General features: G+C 65.3%; 2 protein-coding genes and 1 non-coding gene across 6 annotated transcripts in view; 1 reads left to right on the top strand and 2 right to left on the bottom strand.

Moving 5' to 3' along the window:
- Window positions 1-42: 42 nt before the first annotated feature.
- Window positions 43-21206, top strand: part of VARS2 (valyl-tRNA synthetase 2, mitochondrial) — a 142710-nt gene continuing 121546 nt past the window's right edge. Inside the window, exons 1-30 of one of the 4 annotated variants that reach the window (XM_066359926.1) lie at window positions 43-139; window positions 489-710; window positions 843-924; window positions 1043-1143; window positions 1438-1559; window positions 1668-1734; window positions 1826-1923; window positions 2526-2607; window positions 2747-2866; window positions 3240-3351; window positions 4391-4479; window positions 4910-5000; window positions 5228-5355; window positions 5457-5560; window positions 5763-5844; window positions 6893-6969; window positions 7052-7127; window positions 7347-7452; window positions 7561-7631; window positions 7756-7881; window positions 8045-8149; window positions 8564-8632; window positions 8752-8830; window positions 9289-9416; window positions 9520-9672; window positions 11027-11233; window positions 11878-11989; window positions 13155-13330; window positions 13491-13619; window positions 13723-14732. In XM_066359926.1, the coding sequence (XP_066216023.1) occupies window positions 516-710; window positions 843-924; window positions 1043-1143; window positions 1438-1559; window positions 1668-1734; window positions 1826-1923; window positions 2526-2607; window positions 2747-2866; window positions 3240-3351; window positions 4391-4479; window positions 4910-5000; window positions 5228-5355; window positions 5457-5560; window positions 5763-5844; window positions 6893-6969; window positions 7052-7127; window positions 7347-7452; window positions 7561-7631; window positions 7756-7881; window positions 8045-8149; window positions 8564-8632; window positions 8752-8830; window positions 9289-9416; window positions 9520-9672; window positions 11027-11233; window positions 11878-11989; window positions 13155-13330; window positions 13491-13619; window positions 13723-13818 (3183 nt within the window). In that variant the 5' untranslated portion in view covers window positions 43-139; window positions 489-515 and the 3' untranslated portion in view covers window positions 13819-14732. Of the gene's footprint in view, window positions 711-842; window positions 925-1042; window positions 1144-1437; window positions 1560-1667; window positions 1735-1825; window positions 1924-2525; window positions 2608-2746; window positions 2867-3239; window positions 3352-4390; window positions 4480-4909; window positions 5001-5227; window positions 5356-5456; window positions 5561-5762; window positions 5845-6892; window positions 6970-7051; window positions 7128-7346; window positions 7453-7560; window positions 7632-7755; window positions 7882-8044; window positions 8150-8563; window positions 8633-8751; window positions 8831-9288; window positions 9417-9519; window positions 9673-11026; window positions 11234-11877; window positions 11990-13154; window positions 13331-13490; window positions 13620-13722; window positions 14733-21206 lie in introns of those variants that run through there. The other 3 variants (XM_066359927.1, XR_010748168.1, XM_066359928.1) reach the window with 3 other exon arrangements.
- Window positions 3792-3854, bottom strand: LOC136389760 (U7 small nuclear RNA). The gene has a single exon (XR_010748334.1). It is a non-coding gene; the product is annotated as a U7 small nuclear RNA (small nuclear RNA).
- SFTA2 (surfactant associated 2) lies at window positions 18818-19984 on the bottom strand. The gene is made up of 3 exons (XM_066361480.1): window positions 19845-19984; window positions 19191-19279; window positions 18818-19045 (listed from the first exon to the last, which is right to left on the bottom strand). Exons 1-3 carry the CDS (start codon window positions 19906-19908, stop codon window positions 18959-18961), a joined length of 240 nt encoding a protein of 79 aa, XP_066217577.1. The 5' UTR covers window positions 19909-19984; the 3' UTR covers window positions 18818-18958.

Genomic DNA, 21206 nt, shown 5'->3' with positions numbered 1-21206 from the left:
GAGGCCGCGCAGCCTCCGCGCATGCGCCGCGTCTCCGCGGGCCGGTTCCGGGGGCGGGTTGCGGGTGGCCCGGCCCCTGCCGTCGCCGCCGCGGGGCGCCCTGGGATCGCGGCCGGGTGAGCGCGACGGGCCTCTCGGGGTGGGCCGTGGGCGGGGACCGTGCGGGCCGAGTCGCGGGGCTGGCCGGGCTGCGTCCCGGCGCGGGCACACGTGCGCTCCTCTCCCCGAGTCCCCCGAGACCACCTTCCCGTGGGTCAGCGGTCACCCCCACGGCGCACGTGCTTATGCTGTCCGGAAGCGCCGACCCAGCCCGAGAAGAGCCCCGTGGCCCCAGGACCCTGTTGCCGCCGACCGCGTGTCCCCTGCTCTCAGGGGGGAGGGCTCGGGTGGGAAGGGACGGCGACAGCAGTGCTGGCAGGAGGCAGGTGGAAGGAGCAGGTGTGACCCTCCGCGCCCCGTAGCCTTCTCATGTGCTTTGTCCGAAACAGGCCGGCGCCCCGTCCCAAGCGCTCCTGATGCCTCATTTGCCTCTGGCCTCCGTTCGCCAGTGGGGGCTCAGGCCCCCGCGGGGCCTCCCGAGGTCCCACCCCCTTTCTACCCAGTCAGAGCCCTTCGGGTCCCCCATCTCCCGGAGGAACCGTGAAGCCAAACAGAAGCGCCTGCGAGAGAAGCAGGCGGCGCTGGAGGCTGGGTTAGCCCGGAAGAGCAAGGTTGGGGTCACGCAGCTTGTCCTTGGGACTCGGAGAAGACTTGGGTTGGGGGGTCTGGGGGAGAGAACACTGGGTTCCAGAGGCCCGGGCTGTCCTGGGAGCTGCATCCTCCCTTCTGGTCCCGCCCCCTAGCCAGCTGCCGAACCCAGCAAGGCCTGGACTCCTAAAGAAACAGTGCTGTATGAAATCCCCACGGAACTCGGGGAAAAGAAAGGTGACTAAGGAAGCTGGGAGGCCTTTTCCCCGCGTTCCCGTTGCCAGTTTGGCCTGCTGAAATGCAGCCTGGCATCGAAGTTCAGGAGTTAGTGGAGCACTCTCCTCTGCCCCCACAGATGTCTCCGGGCCCCTGCCTCCTGCATACAGCCCCCGATACGTGGAGGCAGCGTGGTACCCTTGGTGGGTGCGAGAGGGCTTCTTCAAACCGGAGTATCAGGTGTGTACCTGGCGGGGAGCGCCGCTCAACAGTCCCCGGGATAAACGGCCTGTGAGGCTGGTGGGCACAACGGAGCCTCGGAGCCTGGAGCTCCCAGCCAGCCACACCGGAGAGCTTGTCTCCTGCCGCTGGTGTCGCCAAAGCCTTCTTTTGGCGCGTTTTCCCCGTCCCTTTTATTTGGGGACCGGTCTCTCCTGCAGTTCTTTGTGCCTTGGAGACACCAGGGGGCGCTACTCGCCCAGGTAACGTCCAGTCCTCTGCTGTCCTTCCTTCCACTTGGCTCCTCCCCTCTAGACCAGGCTGCCCCAGGCTACAGGGGAGACCTTTTCCATGTGTATCCCACCACCCAACGTCACCGGCTCCCTGCACATCGGGCATGCGCTGACAGTGGCCATCCAGGACGCTCTTGTACGCTGGTGAGGGGATTGGGGCTACAAGGAGCTCTTGGAGGGGTAGGGAAGGGGAAGGAGTGAGGAGAAACATGTAAGCTCAGGGCTGCACGTGTGTGCGTGTTTCTGCTGCAGGCACCGGATGCGCGGAGATCAGGTGCTGTGGGTCCCTGGCTCAGATCACGCAGGAATTGCCACCCAGGTATGTCTTTTGCCACCGTTTGCTTTTCTGGGGCGGAAGAGATTTCTCCCCACCGAAGCAGCCTGACTGGCGGTCTGGCCCCTAACCTCAGGCCGTGGTGGAGAAGCAGCTGTGGAAGGAGCGAGGGGTGAGGAGGCATCAGCTGAGCCGGGAAGCCTTCCTGGAGGAGGTGTGGAAGTGGAAGGAAGAGTGAGTATGACAGGCAGGGGTGGTTGTGGGCGTGGATTCGGGGCCCGGCTTCCTGGCCCTCCTCCCAGCCTTGGCCGCTCTTCGCACCCCCTCTCCCTCCCGACTTCCAGAGACTTGACCTCGGGAGTGTCTTGGCATTTGCTGGGGTCTCCATGCTGTGTGTGTGTCTGTGTGTGATACAGTAAGGTGTGTATACTGATGTGTGTGCGCATATATGTATACACACGCTTCTCCTCTGCCCCCCTCATCCCATTTCCCCTTGTCTGGGTTTCCTCACTCCTGCTCACCCGTGCCCACCTGCCACCTGCTTGACGTCACCCTTGTTTCCCAGGTGCGTTGTCACAGGCCGTCTGCTCTGTCATGCCGCCTCCGCTTTCCCACAGATTGGCCGCCCCTTTCTCTGTCACTGCAGAACTTGATGCTTGTTTAAGTGTCACAGAAAGCTCCATGCTGGGTTGGGAGTCTGTCTCTATGAGCTTCCAGAGGCTGTATGAATGCCACACTCATCCCAGCCCCTGGCCCCAGCATTGCTGGGGTGCCACTGGGCCTGGCGTGTCGTTGGTGCTCAGGACATGGTAGCTGACAGATGTCTCCGGGCGCAGGAAAGGCGGGGAGATCTGTGAGCAGCTGCGGGCTCTGGGGGCCTCGCTGGACTGGGACCGCGAGTGCTTCACCATGGACGCTGTGAGTGGGCGTCAGGGAGGCGTTTGGAGACCTGCGGGCTGGGGAGTGTGCTGGGGGCGGCCAGGTGGGAGGGGCAGTCCCCGAGTGGGGTGGCGGGCTGAGGAGGGGCTGTTGGGTGTGGACACTTGGGCCGTTCCAGGGCTCCTCGGTGGCTGTGACCGAAGCTTTCGTGCGACTCCACGAGGCAGGGCTGTTGTACCGCAGCCGGCAGCTTGTCAACTGGTCGTGTGCTTTAAGATCGGCCATCTCCGACGTGGAGGTGAGCGGGGAAAGAGGGGCAGGTTTGTGGGAAAGCCCAGAGCCTGGAGCCAGATCGCCTGGACTCCCACCCAAGTCCTGCCGCCCACCGGCTCCGTGACTTCTGGCCTCTGAGCCTCCGTTGCCCTAATCTACAAACAAAGGCTGGTGGGAATGCCTTCCTCTTGGGGGTGCTGTGAGAAGGAGGTGGGAACAGGGTGCCTGGGTGTGGTCTACGGTTCCGTGAATATTTACTGTAACCCAACGGAGGGCAGGGAGGCGGCTCCGAGCCCTCCCTCCGAGCGGCTGCAGGGAGGCTGGGCGGTGACGCAGTGCCCGCGGGAGCCTGGGCGTGCGCCTTGCAGAAGGGCTGCCCGCTTCCTCCACGCCTCTAGGTGGAAAGCCGGCCCCTGCCTGGCCGCACGGAGCTCCGAGTGCCTGGCTGCCCCGGTCCTGTGACCTTCGGCCTCCTCGTGTCTGTGGCCTTTCCTGTGGACGGGGATCCCGGTGAGGGCAGCGCTCGGGGGGTGTCGCCCAGTGATCTCTGCTTCCCTGGTTTTCCCGAGCCCGTGGTGGGCCTGTGAGGGCAGCGCTCGGGGTGTCACCCAGTGATCTCTGCTTCCCCCATCTTCCCGAGCCCGTGGTGGCCTGTGAGGGCAGCGCTCGGGGTGTCACCCAGTGATCTCTGCTTCCCCCGTCTTCCCGAGCCCGTGGTGGGCCTGTGAGGGCAGCGCTCGGGGTGTCGCCCAGTGATCTCTGCTTCCCCCGTCTTCCCGAGCCCGTGGTGGGCCTGTGAGGGCAGCGCTCGGGATGTCGCCCAGTGACCTCTGCTTCCCCGTCTTCCCGAGCCCGTGGTGGCCGGTGGGAGCAAACCCACCAGCCTGCTTCACACATGACTCGGTGGGAAGGGCGTAAGGAGCCGTGGTACTGTTTTGTATTTTTTTGGGGGGGACCTTCCGGCAAACACTGGAAGACCTACTAGGCAAATTCAAAAAGAGCTGTAAGCACTAGTGTTTTGTATTTTTGTGGGCACTCACCCTGGCTCTTCTGGGCCATGTGAGAAAAGTGCCCTCGGGAGCTTGGTGTAATTCTGCAGGAGCCTGTCCCCCCGTGAAAGAGACGGAAGGTTAGTTCTGAAGTGTGGTTCAGACAGTAAGTGTTCTGAAGAGTTCAGAGAAGGGGAAGAGAGGGGGGCTGGGATAGTCCAAGGGTGTCTCTTGTAAGGGGGGCTCGTGCCAGACCCAAAGAAGGCACAGCATCTGTGCGCAGGGCACCCAGCGTGCCGGCGTCCACGGCCCCAGCATGCATTCTGGCTGCCCGCCTTAATGCCATACTGGTCTGTCCCATGCCAGCGGCCGGGGCATTCCTTAGCACCAGACACCGAGCCAGGCTCCAGGGCACGGGTTCTGATGTTCCCGAGTTGTTCCTGGGGGCGGCCCACCCCAACTGCTCCTGCCCCCCCTCCCCCGTTCTCCTGGCTTTAGCTGTGTCCAGGGCGGGGAGTGAGGATGACCACTGGCTCTGTGTGCTTGAATTGTGTCCTCAGACGCAGAGGTGGTGGTGGGGACCACGAGGCCAGAGACGTTGCCTGGAGACGTGGCAGTGGCCGTTCACCCCGACGACGCCCGATACACAGTAAGGCCCGGTGCTCCCTGCCCCAGCCTCCCTGCCCGGGTGGCCTCTGTCCCTCCTGCTTTTACTTCCTTTTCCTAAGACTTCTCCCACCTCCGCCCTCCCATGGCTCTGAGACTGCCCCCTCTCTTCCTGACGTTGCACTTGGGCAAATGCGGCCCAGGGCGGGGGTGGGGCAGAGCCACTCGGCCATGTTTGTGCGCCACTCATGGGCTGTGCTCATCTCTGGGGTCTTCCCACCTCTGCTGCAGGGGCGGGTACCGTAACCGGTTTGCCTAAAGGATTCACACTCCAGACCTGGAGAAAATGTTGGCCGACCCCGCCTGGCTCTGACCTGGGTTCTCGCCGCCCTGGTCTCAGGCCTCTCCCGCCTGCGCCTGTGCGGACCTTTCCCCTCCCACACGCCATCCTTGACCCCTCTCCCTTCCGCCAGCACCTACATGGGCGATGCCTTCGCCACCCCCTGACAGGGCAGCTTCTGCCCCTCATCACAGACCCTGCCGTTCAGCCGCACGTGGGCACAGGTGAGGGGAGGTCGGGGGAAGGAGAGAAGGCCGGGGTGCGGGGTGGGGGGGGCAGGGAGGAGGGCGGAGAGAGGGAGACCCTTCTCCTATGGAGCAGTCTCAGTGGGGGGCAGGGGGGGAGACAAAGGGCAGTGCTGAGAGGAGGGGGCACGGAGGCGCAGACGATGACAGTACCTCTGGAAAAGCCAGGGCCAGGGTCCGAGCGCATGGCCACTCTGTCCCCACAGGGGCGCTGAAGGTGACCCCAGCTCACAGCCCTGTGGATGCCGAGCTGGGGGCACGACACGGCCTGAGCCCCGTGGGTGTCATCGCAGAGGACGGGACCATGACCCCCGCCTGTGGGGACTGGCTGCAGGTGGTACCGGCCTCACTGTCACCCCGCCCGCCCCGCCTCCCCCCTCCCGTTCTCTTATTCCTCCGGAGACCTCTAACTGATCCTGTTGCGGCTTCCCCCAGGGTCTTCACCGCTTTGTGGCCCGGGACAAGATCCTGTCGGCGCTGAGGGAGCGGGGCCTGTTCCGGGGCCTCCGGAGCCACCCCATGGTGCTGCCCCTCTGCAGGTGGCTCCACCCCTTCACCCCGGGCCACCCCCAGGAGGGACAGACAGAAGTTCAGAGTGGCGTGGGGCGGGCTCTGCACCCTCATGCCAGAACGGGGGCTCTGGGTGCTGTCGGCTGCCGTGGCCTCAGTGCTGAGGGCCTGGCAGGCAGTAGGGTCTCCGGGGCCTGGGCACGGGCGTGGGCTCAGCCTTGTCCCTTTCAGCCGTTCAGGGGACGTGGTCGAGTATCTGCTGAAGAGCCAGTGGTTTGTCCGCTGCGGGGAGATGGGGAAGCGGGCTGCCCAGGTGAGGCTGCCCCGGGAGGGGCGGTGCGGGAGGCGGGAGGCAAGGTGGCCCCAGCTGTGGGCAGGGGCCAGGTGAGGCTGCCCCGGGAGGGGCGGTGCGGGAGGCGGGGTGGCCCCAGCTGTGGGCAGGGGCCAGGTGAGGCTGCCCCGGGAGGGGCGGTGCGGGAGGCGGGGTGGCCCCAGCTGTGGGCAGGGGCCAGGTGAGGCTGCCCCGGGAGGGGCGGTGCGGGAGGCGGGAGGCAAGGTGGCCCCAGCTGTGGGCAGGGGCCAGGTGAGGCTGCCCCGGGAGGGGCGGTGCGGGAGGCGGGGTGGCCCCAGCTGTGGGCAGGGGCCAGGTGAGGCTGCCCCGGGAGGGGCGGGGCGGGAGGCGGGAGGCGGGGTGGCCCCAGCTGTGGGCAGGGGCCAGGTGAGGCTGCCCCGGGAGGGGAAGCGGGAGGCGGGGTGGCCCCAGCTGTGGGCAGGGGCCAGGTGAGGCTGCCCCGGGAGGGGCGGTGCGGGAGGCGGGAGGCAAGGTGGCCCCAGCTGTGGGCAGGGGCCAGGTGAGGCTGCCCCGGGAGGGGCGGGGCGGGAGGCGGGAGGCGGGGTGGCCCCAGCTGTGGGCAGGGGCCAGGTGAGGCTGCCCCGGGAGGGGAAGCGGGAGGCGGGGTGGCCCCAGCTGTGGGCAGGGGCCAGGTGAGGCTGCCCCGGGAGGGGCGGTGCGGGAGGCGGGAGGCGGGGTGGCCCCAGCTGTGGGCAGGGGCCAGGTGAGGCTGCCCCGGGAGGGGCGGTGCGGGAGGCGGGAGGCGGGGTGGCCCCAGCTGTGGGCAGGGGCCAGGTGAGGCTGCCCTGTGGAGGGGCGGTGGGGCAGAGACAGGACAGCTGCCGCAGCAGCCAGGTGCCCAGAGAGGGCCAGCGTGTCCTCACTCCAGTCTAGGATCTTCTCAGGAGGTTGGGAGGCCCCTCCTGAGCTGCAGAACCCCCCCCCTTGCCCCGAGGCCCCCATCCTGTGCAGGGCGGGTGAGGGTGTGGGTACAGGACCCAAGCGCTGTCCGAAGACCCTCTCCCCGCAGGCCGTGGAGTCGGGGGCCCTGGAGCTCAGTCCGGCTTTCCACCAGAAGAACTGGCGGCTCTGGTTTTCCCGCCTCGGGTAAGAGGGGCTCCCGCGGAGCAGGGCGGGGTCCCCCACCCCATGCTGCCATGCTGAGAGGCCGCTCTGTGCTCTGTGGCAGGGACTGGTGCGTCTCCCGGCAGCTGTGGTGGGGCCATCGGATTCCCGCCTACCTGGTGGTGCAGGAGCCCGTGAAGGTTGGTGCGAGCAGGTGCAGGGGAGGGAGGGCCGGCCTCAGCGCGGGGTCCCAGGCCTCTGCCGCCCCAGGTCCCAGCTCCCTGCCTGCTGAGCGCAGCCTGGGTCTCGGGGCCACCGCGCCGGCTGCGGGCGCGGCCTTCTGCGCACCGCCAGAGGGCGCCGAAGAGGCCGAGACGGGCCTCCACGCGCCAGGTGCTCTCACGCCCCCGGTTCTGCAGGGCGACCGGGAGGACTGCTGGGTGGTCGGGCGGACAGAGGCCGAGGCCAGAGCGGTGGCTGCAGCGCTGACCGGGAGGCCGGGGGCGGAGCTGACCCTGGAGCGCGGTGAGCGCGGGGTCTTTGGAGGGGGGCCGCGGGCTGGGCAGCCCAGGGCGGGCGCAGGTCCCGGAAGCCCAGGCTCCCCTCATCTCCAGCCCCTGTGCTGTGTCGCAGACCCCGACGTCCTGGACACCTGGTTCTCTTCCGCTCTTTTCCCCTTCTCCGCCCTGGGCTGGCCCCAGCAGGTGAGGCACCGGTGGGCAGGCAGGGAGGGAGGGGAGGTGGGGATGGTGACGGACACACAGGGGGCCCTGAGTGTCCGAGAACAGGGCGCCCAGGGCCTCTTCCTGCTTATCTTTTTCCTCCCAGACCCCAGACCTCACTCGGTTCTACCCGCTGTCGCTGTTGGAAACGGGCAGTGACCTCCTGCTGTTCTGGGTGGGCCGCATGGTCATGTTGGGGACCCAGCTCACGGGCCAGCCTCCCTTCAGCAAGGTAGCGCCTGTCCCCTCTGGGACCCTTCCCTGCCCCTGCTGTGGTCCTCGATTCCGGCTTCACGTCCTGCCCTAACCCCAAGGCCGGGAGGCCAGGCACCCCAAGGGACCCTCCAGGGAGAGGCTGTCCCAGCCGCCCTCCGCTGACCGCTCCGTGCCCCCAGGTGCTGCTCCACTCCATGGTTCGTGACGGGCAGGGCCGGAAGATGAGCAAGTCCCTGGGGAACGTGCTGGACCCCCGGGACATCATCCGGGGGGTGGAGCTGCAGGTGAGGAGGGGCAGGCCTGGGTCTGGGGGTACAGGAAGGGGGCCTGCAGGAGGAGCCAGCCCCGGAGACAGTGGGTGGGACCCTCGTAGGGATGGGTCTCGGCCGAGGCCAGCGTTCTCCGTTCCAGCCCCCCCCCCCCAGACAGTGGGTGGGACCCTCGTAGGGGTGGGTCTCGGGCGAGGCCAGCGGGTTCTCCGTTCCAGGCCCAGAGACAGTGGGTGGGACCCTCGTAGGGGTGGGTCTCGGGCCGAGGCCAGCGGGTTCTCCGTTCCAGGCCCGGAGACAGTGGGTGGGACCCTCGTAGGGGTGGGTCTCGGGCCGAGGCCAGCGGTTCTCTGTTCCAGGCCCGGAGACAGTGGGTGGGACCCTCATAGGGATGGGTCTTGGGCGAGGCCAGCGGGTTCTCTGTTCCAGGCCCTGCAGGAGAAGCTGAGGGAGGGTAATCTGGACCCGGCGGAGCTCACCATCGCGGCGGCAGCGCAGGTGTGACCCGGTTCTGCCCCGTCTGACCTCTGGCTCACAGGCACCGATTTCCTCGGCCGGCCGGGCTGCTGGCCCTGCAGCCTCATCGGCATCGGCCACCCCCTTCTCTGTGGTTGCAGAAAAAGGACTTCCCTCATGGGATCCCCGAGTGCGGGACAGACGCCCTGAGATTCGCCCTGTGCTCCCACGGGGCCCTGGGTAAGCCCGGGCAGGAGGTGTGGGTGCGCAGAGGGGCCCGGTTGGTGAGGACGCCCTGAGGTTCGCCCTGTGCTCCCACGGGGCCCTGGGTAAGCCCGGGCAGGGGGGTGTGGGGCGCAGAGGGGCCCGCGTGGTGAGGACGCCCTGAGGTTCGCCCTGTGCTCCCACGGGGCCCTGGGTAAGCCCGGGCAGGGGGGTCTGGGGCACAGAGGGGCCCGGGTGGTGAGGACGCCCTGAGGTTCGCCCTGTGCTCCCACGGGGCCCTGGGTAAGCCCGGGCAGGAGGTGTGGGGGGCGCAGAGGGGCCCGCGTGGTGAGGACGCCCTGAGGTTCGCCCTGTGCTCCCACGGGGCCCTGGGTAAGCCCGGGCAGGAGGTGTGGGTGCGCAGAGGGGCCCGCGTGGTGAGGACGCCCTGTGCCCCTGCCGCCCATCCGCACGCTCTCTCCTTTCCCTCCCAGGGGGTGACTTACACCTGTCTGTGTCTGAGGTCCTGAGCACCCGGCATTTCTGCAACAAGGTCTGGAACGCCCTGCGCTTCATCCTCAGGGCCCTGGGGGAGGAGTTCGTAGCCCAGCCTGTGGACGAGGTGAGAGGCAGAGGAGGGGTGCTGGTGGCATCGGGTGGCATCGGGAAGGAGAGGAGGGGCGTGGGGGTCGGCCGTCCCATCCTGCAGCCCCTTCTGCCTGCAGCTGTCCCCCTCGTCCCCCATGGACGCCTGGATCCTGAGCCGCCTGGCCCGCACGGCCCGGGAGTGTGAGCGAGGCTTCCGCAGCCGCGAGCTGCCGCTGGCCACGCACGCCCTGCACCACTTCTGGCTCCACAGCCTCTGTGACGTCTACTTGGTGAGTGGGCAGGGCCGGGGCGTTGCAGCCCGTGGACCCGTTCCCGTGCCCTGCAGACCCGCTTCCCTGGCACAGGGCTCTCAGCGCGGCTCCCGGGTGTCCCCCCAGTTAGGACGGGGAGATGACCAGCCAGGGAGCCCCGTTCCCCTCTTCCCCGGGACTGGGCTGGTCACTGCTCCAGCTCCGTGCCGTCCCCTGGGGAAGGAGGAGGAGCAGGGAGCCTTCTAGAAACCGGGTCTGACCGCCGTGTGGGCAGGCAGAGGGAGCTTCCCTCTCAGCCTCTGTGGCTGAGTTCGGACCCGGGGCCGGCAGAGAGCTGCAAGTGGACGGGAAGGAAGCGTGATGGTCCTTAGATGTGTGTGGGGGGTATGTGTGTGTGTGTCTCACACTTCACCCTGCGTGAGCATCAGTGGGAGGCAGCTGGTGAGCCCCCCAACCCTCGAGCGCTGCTTCACCGGGTGGTGGGGTGGTGACAACTGTCCCTGCTTGTCCCAGGTGCTGCGGCCAGCTCAGGCCTGCTGCTCGAGGTCACTGCTTCTCAGTCTTTTAAAAAATCTTGTGGGGTTTTTGTGTGTGTGTGTGTGTGTGTTGTTTTTTTTTTTACAGAGACAGAGAGAAAGAGTCAGAAGGATAGACAGGGATAGACAGACAGGAATGGAGAGATGAGAAGCATCAATCATTAGTTTTTCATTGCGCGTTGCAACACCTTAGTTGTTCATCGATTGCTTTCTCATATGTGCCTTGACTGCGGGCCTTCAGCAGACTGAGTAACCCCTTGCTGGAGCCAGTGACCTTGGGTTCAAGCTGGTGGGCTTTTGCTCAAACCAGATGAGCCCGTGCTCAAGCTGGAGACCTCGGGGTTTCGAACCTGGGTCCTCCGCATCCCAGTCCGACGCTCTATCCACTGCGCCACCGCCTGGTCAGGCTGTTTTTTTTTTTTTTTAAGTTAGACAAGAAAGGAGAGAGATGAGAAGCATCAACTCATAGTTGCAGCACCTTAGTTGTTCATTGATTGCTTTTCACATGTGCCTTGACTGGGGGGGGGGGGGGCTCCAGCCAAGCCAGTGACCTTGGGCTTCAAGCTAATAGCCTTTTGGGTTCAGGCTGGTGACCTCAGGGTTTCGAACCTGGGTCCTCAGCGTCCCAGGTCGACGCTCTACCCACTGCAGCACCCCCCCGACAGGCATAAACCCTCTGTTTGATAAGCAGAGTCACTACTGTTCTCTCCACACTGCACACCCTTCCTGACCATGTGACCCCGCCCACCCCTGAGACCCCCGCCCCCCCGCCCCAGCTGCCCGGTCCTGCTGGCGGTGCCCCAGCGCTGTCCCCTGAGTGGCCGCTTCCCCCGCAGGAGGCCGTGAAGCCCGGGCTGTCGCACTGCCCCCGCGCCCCCGGCCCCCGCCAGGTGCTGTTCTGCTGTGCGGACGCCGGCCTGCGCCTGCTCGCCCCGTTCATGCCCTTCCTGGCCGAGGAGCTCTGGCAGAGGCTGCCCCCCGGGCCGGGCGGCCCCCGCGCCCCCAGCGTCTGCGTGGCTCCGTACCCCAGCGCCCGCAGCGTGGTGAGTCACGCGTCCCGTCGCGGGCCTGCTGGGGACAGGCTGCGGAGCCGTCTTCCAGAAGGGCTTGCTGCCGCGGCCCATTGACCGCGGTGCTTGGTGCTTGAGTGTGGAGTCCTGGGGGGGTGTTCCTGCAGAGATGTCTCGGGTGGGGGCAGAGTTAGCACTGCGGACACAGGTCCTCCCTAGCTGTGTGGCCGTCCCTCAGTTTCTTCATCTTTAAAGCAGGGGTAGCAATAGTCGATGCCGTGGTTGTGATGAGGATTCCCGGTGAGTAACAGGACACCCCAAAGCCTCGGTGCATTTTCCAGCTGTAATGACTCGAGCAGGGTGAATGCAGCAGGCTTACCCCAGAAAATGTCAGCTTAGAGCTTAACTGAACTTCTTTTCTCATTACGTGGTTTTGTGAGTGAGGAGGTTTGGTATAGTACGTTTCACATCTCACTTCTGGTTGCTGGCCGGACGTCAACCGCTGGTCGTCTAGGACCTAGATGAGTGTCCAGTTTTTGCCGGGTTCCATCCTCAGCTGGTGCAGAGGCCGTGGGTGGGCAGGTGCAGGGCGGAGCCGGGAGAGTTGGCTCCTTTCTCAGGAGCCTGCGGGCCGCTGAGGTGTGTGTGGTTGGTCAGCTCTGGGTCCCCGTCTGCAGGAGCGCTGGAACCGGCCCGAGCTGGAGCGGCACTTCTCCCAGGTGCAGGAGGCCGCGCAGGCGCTGAGGGCTCTGCGCGCCACCTACCAACTCACCAAGGCCCGGCCTCGAGGTGAGGGTGCTGGGCTCCCGAGTCCCTCAGGGGGAGGAGCTTCCTCCCGAGTCCCTGCGGGGGGTCGGGGGGGGGGGACATGGGGTGGGGGGGCGGCTGCCGGAGTCCCTGCGGGGGCGGGGGGGGGGGCGGGGGCTGCCGGAGTCCCTGCGGGGGGGGGGCGGGGGCGGCGGCTGCCGGAGTCCCTGCGGGGGAGGGGCTTCCTCCCGAGTCCCTGCGGGGGGGGGGGGTAGGAGGGGGGAGGCGGGTGCTGGAGTCCCTGGGGGGGGGCGGCTGCCGGAGTCCCCGCGGGGGAGGGGCTTCCTCCCGAGTCCCTGCGGGGGGGGGGGGAGGAGGGGGGGGCGGCTGCCGGAGTCCCCGCGGGGGAGGGGCTTCCTCCCGAGTCCCTGGGGGGGGGTAGGAGGGGGGAGGCGGGTGCTGGAGTCCCTGGGGGGGGGCGGCTGCCGGAGTCCCCGCGGGGGAGGGGCTTCCTCCCGAGTCCCTGCGGGGGAGGGGGGGAGGGAGGAAGGGGGGAGGGGGGAGGCGGCTGCTTGAGTCCCTGCGGGGGGGGGGGGCGGGGCGGCTGCCGGAGTCCCTGCGGGGGGGCGGGGGGGGGGCAGCTGCCGGAGTCCCTGCGGGGGAGGGGCTTCCACCCGAGTCCCTGCGGGGGGCAGGGGGGGCGGCTGCTGGAGTCCTTGCGGGGGAGGGGCTTCCTCCCGAGTCCCTGCGGGGGGCGAGGGGGGCAGCTGCTGGAGTCCCTGCGGGGGGCGGGTATGGGGGGGTGGCGGCTGCTGGAGTCCCTGCGGGGGAGGGGCTTCCTCCCGAGTCCCTGCGGGGGGCGGGGGGGGGCAGCTGCTGGAGTCCCTGCGGGGGGCGGGTATGGGGGGGTGGCGGCTGCTGGAGTCCCTGTGGGGGAGGGGCTTCCTCCCGAGTCCCTGCGGGGGGCGGGGGGGGGCGGCTGCTGGAGTCCCTGCGGGGGGCGGGGGGGGGGGCGGCTGCTGGAGTCCCTGCGGGGGGCGGAGGGGCGGCTGCTGGAGTCCCTGCGGGGGAGGGGCTTCCTCCCGAGTCCCTGCAGGGGTGGGGCCGCTGGGAGAAGTGGGAGCAGGGCCCATGCTGGGAGGTGCAGGCTGGAGGGACGGTAGGCAGGGTCTGGGGCCTCAACCCCGACAGTCTCTCTCCTCCCCAGTGCTGCTGCAGAGCTCGGAGCCGGGGCAGCAGGGCGTCTTTGAGGCCTTCCTGGAGCCCCTGGGCACCCTGAGCCACTGCGGGGCCGTGGGCCTCCTGCCCGCGGGGGCGGAAGCTCCCTCCGGCTGGGCCCAGGCCCCGCTCAGCGACACGGTCCAGGTCTACATGGAGCTGCAGGTGCCCACAGGACACTGGAGCTGGGCGGGGTCAGAAGGGATGTTGGGGAGAGGGCCAGGGGCGGGCTGTAAGAGTGGGGAGGGGTCTCAGCACGGGGCAGGAGGGGGGGCAGGAGGGAGGGCGGTGCTGGGCCGGCGCAGATGTCTCTGTGCTCCCCCAGGGCCTGGTGGACCCGCAGGCCCACCTCCCTCTGCTGGCCGCTCGGAGACACAAGTTGCAGAAGCAGCTGGACGGCCTCGCAGCCCGGACCCCATCAGAGGGAGAGGCAGAGACGCAGAGGCAGCAGAGGGTGAGGCCGGGGGCTGGGGGCACCCCGGAACCCCCTCCCTGGGGGGACATGGAAGGAGAGGGCGGGCCTCACACCTGGATCCTTCCCTGCTTCTCACCCCCAGCTTTCTTCCCTCCAACTGGAATTGTCGAAACTGGACAGGGCGGCCTCTCACCTGCGGCAGCTGATGGACCAGCCCCCCAGCCCCGCGGAAGCCTGAGCGCTCCCAGCTGCGCCCGGAGGACGCACGGACCCCGCCCCTGCTGGCCCGCTGGCGGGCGGGGCCTCGGGGACCACGTGGTCCGCCCCCTCGTTCTGTGAACCGGCCTGGCCGGAGCCGCTGTGGGTCCCCTGAGCCCACCTTCCTGCCCCGGCCGCCCTCCTGTGTGTGCGGTCAGGCTGGAGGAAATGCAGATCAGCTTCTGAAATCTCAAACGCCTCGGCTGTCGTCCTTTTCATCCTGTTTCCCCCCTGGTGACGTCCTTCCCTCACTTGTTCCCTGAGGCCCTGGCGTGGGAGTGGGGAAGGGCCTCCTCCGTGGCCTTGGGCACAGTGGGAGTGTGGGTGCTGGGCCGTGGAGGAGACAGGGCTTTCTCGTCAGCCCGGCACAGTGACCGGGCCCCACGGACTGCCCGGACTTCTCCACAGCGCCCCACCTCTGCTGTCCCTGCTCCACTGCCTTGCTCCTCGGCTGGCCCTGTCCCCCTGTCCGCGGTGGTGCTGAGAGGAGCAGGGCTCCCCCAGGCCTGAGGGGCTGCGGGGAGTGCTGCCCCACCCCCACCCCGTGGACCTGAGCCCCTAGTGCCGGGGACACACTGCCCAGCCCCTGACGGAGGTACACAGATGTGTCGATGCCGGCCTCCCGGCCCAGACTCCTCGTCTCATCCCAGTGAAGTCCAGGGGCCGGCCCTCCCATGCCCAGGCTCGTGCTGTCCAGCGGCTCTGCGGAGCTGCTCTCCGTGGCCGGCCTCTCAGCGCGCGGGCCTCCCTGCTGCTACCGAATCCTCCGAGCACCTCCGCGGTGTGGGCGCCTCCGCCGTGGGCGCTCTCGCCTCTTAGAGAAGAAATGTGCTCCGAGGATCCAAGCTGCTTGTGTGTCAGCTGGGACTCGACCCAATAAATTAGGTGTCCGTTCTCCCGGTTGCAGAGAGCAAGCTTCGTGTGCAATGGTGACTAAGAGGAGGTGGACGTTTTGTTTGCTGGGCCATGACGGGGGTCTTGTCCTGCCTTTCCGATACCCTGTTTGTGACTCCGGGTTTGAGATCTGCCCCAGGTCTCTCCGGCATATCCGCATTCCCTCCCGGGATTGGGGGGGGGGGGGGGGAGGACAGGGTAGAGACGGCTTTCTTCTTCCTCTTCCCGAAGTTCAGCCCGGGTTCCTTGAGCACCTGCTGTGTGTGCTCCGGGCCCTGTTCTGGGTCCTTGCGTTCATCAGTGAGTGAAAGGAGCCGAGATCTCCGCCCTGGTAGTGCTCTGGTTCCAGCAGGGACGGTCAGCAAGGACACATAAATGCATAAATACAGACAGTGTCCGAAGGCCACGCATGCTATGGGGAGGGAAGGGGAGAGCCGGGTAAGGGGACTTGTGTGTGTGTGTCGGTGGGGGGGGGGGCAGGCTGCAGTTCGAGGGGCTCAGGGTAGAGTTCGTTGTGGAGGTGGGGTCTGAGCAGCGCCTTGCAGGAGGTGTAGGAGTTAGCTGACTGGGCGGCCGGGGGCCGTGTGGCAGGCGCAGGGAAGAGCCAGAGCGTGCCGGGAGTGCTCAGAGGAGGCAGTGGGGGTGGTGGGGAGCGAAGGGCCTGAGTGGTGGGGTACGGGTCAGGGTGCGGGGGGTTATCTAGGACGGCCACTTGGTGGGGTACGGGTCAGGGTGCGGAGGGTTATCTAGGGCGGCCACTTGGTGGGGTACGGGTCAGGGTGCGGGGGGTTATCTAGGACGGCCACTTGGCTATCTAATCACAATCAAAGTTCAGCATTCGTTCCCTATTTCAAGTGTTTGAGAGCCGCACATGGTTAGTGGCTACCGCATTGCTCAGCGCAGGTTCTAAACCATCTCCGTTGTCATGGGAAGTTCTACTGGGAAGCACTGGTCTAGGACTTGGTTTTCTTCCCTCTGGAGGGGCAGCTCCTGTCCTCGCCAAGGATGTTACCGGGAAGCTGCAGACTTCCTTTCTCCTTGCCTCCCGTTGGACAGATCCTAACCGCAGCCATTCCCAGCTACAAAGGGAGGCTGGGAAGTGGAATGAACCAGGTGCTCAGCTAGAATTCACATGACTACCCAAAAGGAAGAGAAGGCTTATTAGGGGACACTTAGCAGTCTCTGCCACCCCCTGGGTCTGATGAACCCCAAAGCAATCTTTGCACTGCACTGCTCCGTCTTGAGTCTAGGAAAAGACTTCTTTGAGAAAAGAATCTAGAAGTTGTAGCCCAGCACCTCCCAGGCCTTGAGAGCTAAGAACCAGGCTCAGGAAATGTTAGTCGTCTGCTTCTTTCAGCCTTTTGGGGATCCAGACATCCAGTCCCCCAGCTTGTTTGAGGCCTGCACCCTTGACCCATGGGTGTCCCTGCCCCACAGCTGCAGTCTAGGGGCAAATCATGAAATGATGGGCTCTTTGGGGCCCTCAGCCATCTCCCCTCTGGCCTACTTGTCCCAGGAAACGAGGAGAATCCCTGCCTGTGTTCCCCTCATCTTCAGGGGTGCTCCATACGGAGCTGTTGCCCTCACCTCCCTCCAAGCAGCTGAGCTCTAGTCTATGCGGTGGTGATGATGGTTGGGAGGATCGGCAGGGGTGGGGACTGTGGAGAACAGGAACTCCGGAATGGCCAAATCTTGGTGCAGGCTTGCAATTTGAGACAGCTGGTGAGAAGTTAAGATAATCTTTTCAATTTTTATGTATTTTTCTGAAGTGAGAAGCGTGGAGGCAGAGAGACTCCTGCATGTGCCCATCCAGGATCCACCCGGCATGCCCACCAGGGGGCGATGCTCTGCCCATCTGGGGCCTCGCTCTGTTGCAACCAGAGCCATTCTAGCACCTGAGGTGGAGGCCATAGAGCCATCCTCAGTGCCCGGGCCAACTTTGCTCCAATGGAGCCTTGGCTGCAGGAGGGGAAGAGAGAGACAGAGAGGAAGGAAAGGGGGAGGGGTGGAGAAGCAGATGGGCGCTTCTCCTGTGTGCCCTGGCCGGGAATCAAACCCAGGACTTCCACACGCTGGGCCTACGCTCTACTGCTGAGCCACCTGGCTGGGGCCAAGATAATCTTGAGTGGGGAGTCAGTGAGTGCTTGCCTCAAGAAAATCAGAAGCACGACCCAGGACCCTGAGGCACGCACATGCCGGGCCCAGTTTCCACCTTGACGACAATCCCTACCACCCGTGCCCCCTTCTTGGTCTGACAGGTACGGTGGCAGGTGCCCTAGGTGACTTACCCGTGCCATCCTCACGACAATCCTAGGAAGCAGTACCGGCATCATCCCTGTTTGGCAGGTGAGGAAATGCCGGCTCCACGCAGGTGAGCCAGTCACCTTGGACTCCCGTGTGGGCCCGCATGGCTACACGTCCTCACGGTTAGCCCGCACGTCTGCCAGCACCCGCCCCCCACCACTCACCAACACTGCTGACCACTCACCAACACTGCTGACCACTCACCAACACTGCTGACCACTCACCAACGCTGCTGACCACTCACCTACACTGCTGACCACTCACCTACACTGCTGGCCACTCACCTACACTGTTGACCACTCACCTACACTGCTGACCACTCACCAACACTGCTGACCACTCACCGACACTGCTGACCACTCACCGACGCTGCTGGCCACTCACCTACACTGCTGGCCACTCACCGACACTGCTGGCCACTCACCTACACTGCTGGCCACTCACCTACACTGCTGACCACTCACCTACACTGCTGACCACTCACCGACGCTGCTGGCCACTCACCTACACTGCTGGCCACTCACCAGTACTGCTGACCACTCACCAACACTGCTGACCACTCACCAACACTGCTGACCACTCACCAACGCTGCTGACCACTCACCTACGCTGCTGACCACTCACCAACACTGCTGGCCACTCACCAACGCTGCTGACCACTCACCAACACTGCTGACCACTCACCAACACTGCTGGCCACTCACCTACATGGCTGACCACTCACCAACACTGCTGACCACTCACATACACTGCTGACCACTCACATACACTGCTGGCCACTCACATACACTGCTGACCACTCACATACACTGCTGGCCACTCACCAACACTGCTGGCCACTCACCTACACTGCTGGCCACTCACCTACACTGCTGGCCACTCACCAACACTGCTGACCACTCACCAACACTGCTGGCCACTCACCTACACTGCTGGCCACTCACCTACACTGCTGGCCACTCACCGACGCTGCTGGCCACTCACCTACACTGCTGACCCTGCTCCCGTCAGCTGACCCTCACCTCTCACCTCTCAGCTGAGCTGCCTCCCGCCCTTCCACCCTGATGGACCTGTGTGGATCCCTAGGTCAGGGGGCCCGTGTCCTGGGGGTGTCCGTCCGCATCTGTCTGGGTTCCGAGCCCCCGGCCCCCAGAGCTTGATTCAGCAGAGGGAGAGGAAATGAACATCTTGCTCACGCCCAAGCGCTCCTCTGGTGTCTGAGCTCTCCGCTGCGATGGGCCACGGGCGTGTGGCCGGGCCTCCCTGAGCCTCGCTTCCCCATCGGTGGAATCGGAGGACGGTGCCGTCAGCGCTGGCTGCATGTAGGACGGTGCCGTGAGCGCTGGCTGCGTGTAGGACGGTGCCGTGAGCGCTGGCTGCGTGTAGGACGGTGCCGTGAGCGCTGGCTGCGTGTAGGACGGTGCCGTGAGCGCTGGCTGCGTGTAGGACGGTGCCGTGAGCGCTGGCTGCGTGTAGGACGGTGCCGTCAGCGCTGGCTGCATGTAGGACGGTGCCGTGAGCACTGGCGTGGGAGAGCGTGCTGGGAACAGAGCGTTTCCCTCTGTCCCGCAGATCTCAGCGTGCAGTGTGTGTTCACGCCCCTGTGCGTGTGTGTGGTGTGCGCGTGTCCCCGGTAACACCCCGGACTGCTTCTCGGCCTTTGACACTGGTGTTGGGGGAGCATGAGCCCACCCAGATCCCCTCTGCTTCCCCAGGGAGAGACGGAGACGTGGGCGTCCGGTTCCTCCTCCCTGCCTGCCCGCTGCTCGTGAACCCACAAAGTCATTGAATGCAACGTATTTACTGCCACTCACTCAGAGGGGAGGGCGTCCTGGAGGAGGGGGCCAAGGTGTTCCCCTGTCCCGGGGGGGGGGGAAGCAAGTGCCCCACCCGACCAGGCCAGGCCCAGGCTTCTGTTGCTCTCAGGCTCTGCAGGTGACGTGGTGTGGGGGCCCCGCCTGGTGGAGGGTGACGTTGGTCCCCAACGGGAGGTGGAGGAGGAGGCAGAGCTGGGGGAGAGAGAGAGGGTTCGAGGGCCCCTGTGAGATGGCTCTCACACCTGGAGGTGGGCCAGGCACCGGCAGAGGGGCCCAAACCCACCGAGAAGCCACCCGAGCTCACACAGACCCACCCTGGCCCCTGCCAGAGAGCTACCGTGCGGAGCAGCCCCGGGAAGCTGGAACCGTGGGAGGCGTTGGCCAGAAAGGAACCCTTCAGCTTCAGCTGCAAAGTCATTCGTGGCCCTAGGGGTCCAGAAATACAGCCTCGGACCCAGCCCCCAGGACCGGGGGTGCGGGCAGCCCCCCTCCACCGCCCTCTGCTCTCTCCCCGCCAGACCCGCTCAAGGCCGCAGTCCAGCACTGACCTCCGGGGGGCTCAGGACTGGGGAGCTCGGGACTGGGGAGCTCGGGACTGGGGTGCTCAGGGCTGGGGTGCTCGGGGCTGGGGAGCTCGGGACTGGGGTGCTCGGGGCTGGGGAGCTCAAGGCTGGGGTGCTCAGGACTGGGGTGCTCAGGGCTGGGGTGCTCAGGACTGGGGTGCTCGGGGCTGGGGTGCTCGGGGCTGGGGTGCTCGGGACTGGGGTGCTCGGGACTGGGGTGCTCAGGACTGGGGAGCTCGGGACTGGGGTGCTCGGGGCTGGGGTGCTCGGGGCTGGGGTGCTCGGGACTGGGGTGCTCGGGACTGGGGTGCTCAGGGCTGGGGAGCTCGGGACTGGGGAGCTCAGGACTGGGGTGCCTGTCACTCCCGCCCCCCTTCTTGCCCTCACCTTGCCGTGAGGACCCCTGTGTCCAGCCCTGCTGCCCTCACCTGTTCCGTGTGAGCTGCCAAGGAGGGTCAGCAGGAGGAGGAAGAGGGGCAGCCTTGTCCCCATTGTGGCCACCTCACTTCTCCGGAAAACAGGAGAGATGTCCGAAGCCCCTGCTGGCCTCTGCTGACCGGCCTGGCTTTCCTACGGTGTTTGTGGGGGGCGGGAGGGGGAGGCTGGATAACCCGATTTTCAAGTTCTCCCAATATGGCTTTGAGGACCCAGGAGAGGACCCTTCACTGGACTGCTGTGGGAAGTTGTGGGTGGTCCCTCCCCCCCCTGGGGGGCCCGTCCTGCAGAGAGGGCAGCTGAGGAGGTGCCTGTCCTTCCGGCGTCTCAGCCCCACCCAGGCTGGGCCTCTCATTGCTCTTTAGGGATTAATTATTAACTATAATTAATTTCCATTAGTGGTGCCACCGAAGAGCTCAGGAATGTGGGCCCAAAAGGGAGGGGTGGCTGAAGCCAAGTTTCTTCCCAAACCCGGGTGTCCTGCTCCCCCAGCGCAGTGACTGACTTTCCGGGTGAAAAACTGGGGTAATGGGGAGCGTGCGCTTCTGAGGGGTTTTAGTTTGCTCTAAAACAGGGGTCCCCAAACTTTTTACACAGGGGGCCAGTTCACTGTCCCTCAGACCGTTGGAGGGCCGGGCTATAAAAAAAACTATGAACAAATCCCTATGCACACTGCACATATCTTATTTTAAAGTAAAAAAAAAAACGGGAACAAATACAATATTTAAAATAAAGAACAAGTAAATTTAAATCAACAAACTGACCAGTATTTCAATGGGAACTATGCTCCTCTCATTGACCACCAATGAAAGAAGTGCCCCTTCCGGAAGTGTGGCGGGGGCCGGATAAATGGCCTCAGGGGGCCGCATGTGGCCCGCGGGCCGTAGTTTGGGGACCCCTGGTCTAAAACATCCTGGATCCTCAGGCGGAGACGTGGGTCTCATCACATGCTCCTCCTGCCTTGATGTGCAGGCAGAGTGGTGCCCTCACTGTCCCGGCCACGGGCACCGAGAGAGGCAGAGAAGGCAGCTGTGTAGAGGAAAGCCTGGAGCCCATCGACTTTTACCGTCTTTCTTTAGACCAGTGATTTTCAACCTTTTTTGAGCCGTGGCACATGTTTTACATTTACAAAATCCTGGGGCACACCACCAACCAAAATGACACAAAATGACACTCTAACACAGTAAGTACATCTTATACATATAGTTAATAATATAGTTTCTAAATGTATTTATACTCACACCTGACCATGTCTCACGGCACACTGGTTGAAAAACACTGTTTTAGACACTAGGAAACAAGGCTGAGAGAGGGTGAATGACTTACTAAGGTCACACAGCAAGTCAGTAGTGCCA

The sequence above is a fragment of the Saccopteryx leptura genome, chromosome 1, assembly GCF_036850995.1.
Source record: "Saccopteryx leptura isolate mSacLep1 chromosome 1, mSacLep1_pri_phased_curated, whole genome shotgun sequence".
NCBI classification, from domain to species: domain Eukaryota; kingdom Metazoa; phylum Chordata; class Mammalia; order Chiroptera; family Emballonuridae; genus Saccopteryx; species Saccopteryx leptura.
This window is presented reverse-complemented; position numbering and strand designations above follow the sequence as displayed.

What these genes read in the sequence shown, in the direction of transcription:
- SFTA2 (XM_066361480.1), bottom strand. Translation starts at nt 19,908, where the DNA reads ATGGGGACAAGGCTGCCCCTCTTCCTCCTCCTGCTGACCCTCCTTGGC. An exon ending in TGGCAGCTCACACGGAACAG is followed by an intron (nt 19,280 to 19,844) that starts GTGAGGGCAGCA and finishes CTGGACCCCTAG; the next exon opens with GGCCACGAATGACTTTGCAG. An exon ending in TCCCGGGGCTGCTCCGCACG is followed by an intron (nt 19,046 to 19,190) that starts GTAGCTCTCTGG and finishes TCTCTCCCCCAG; the next exon opens with CTCTGCCTCCTCCTCCACCT.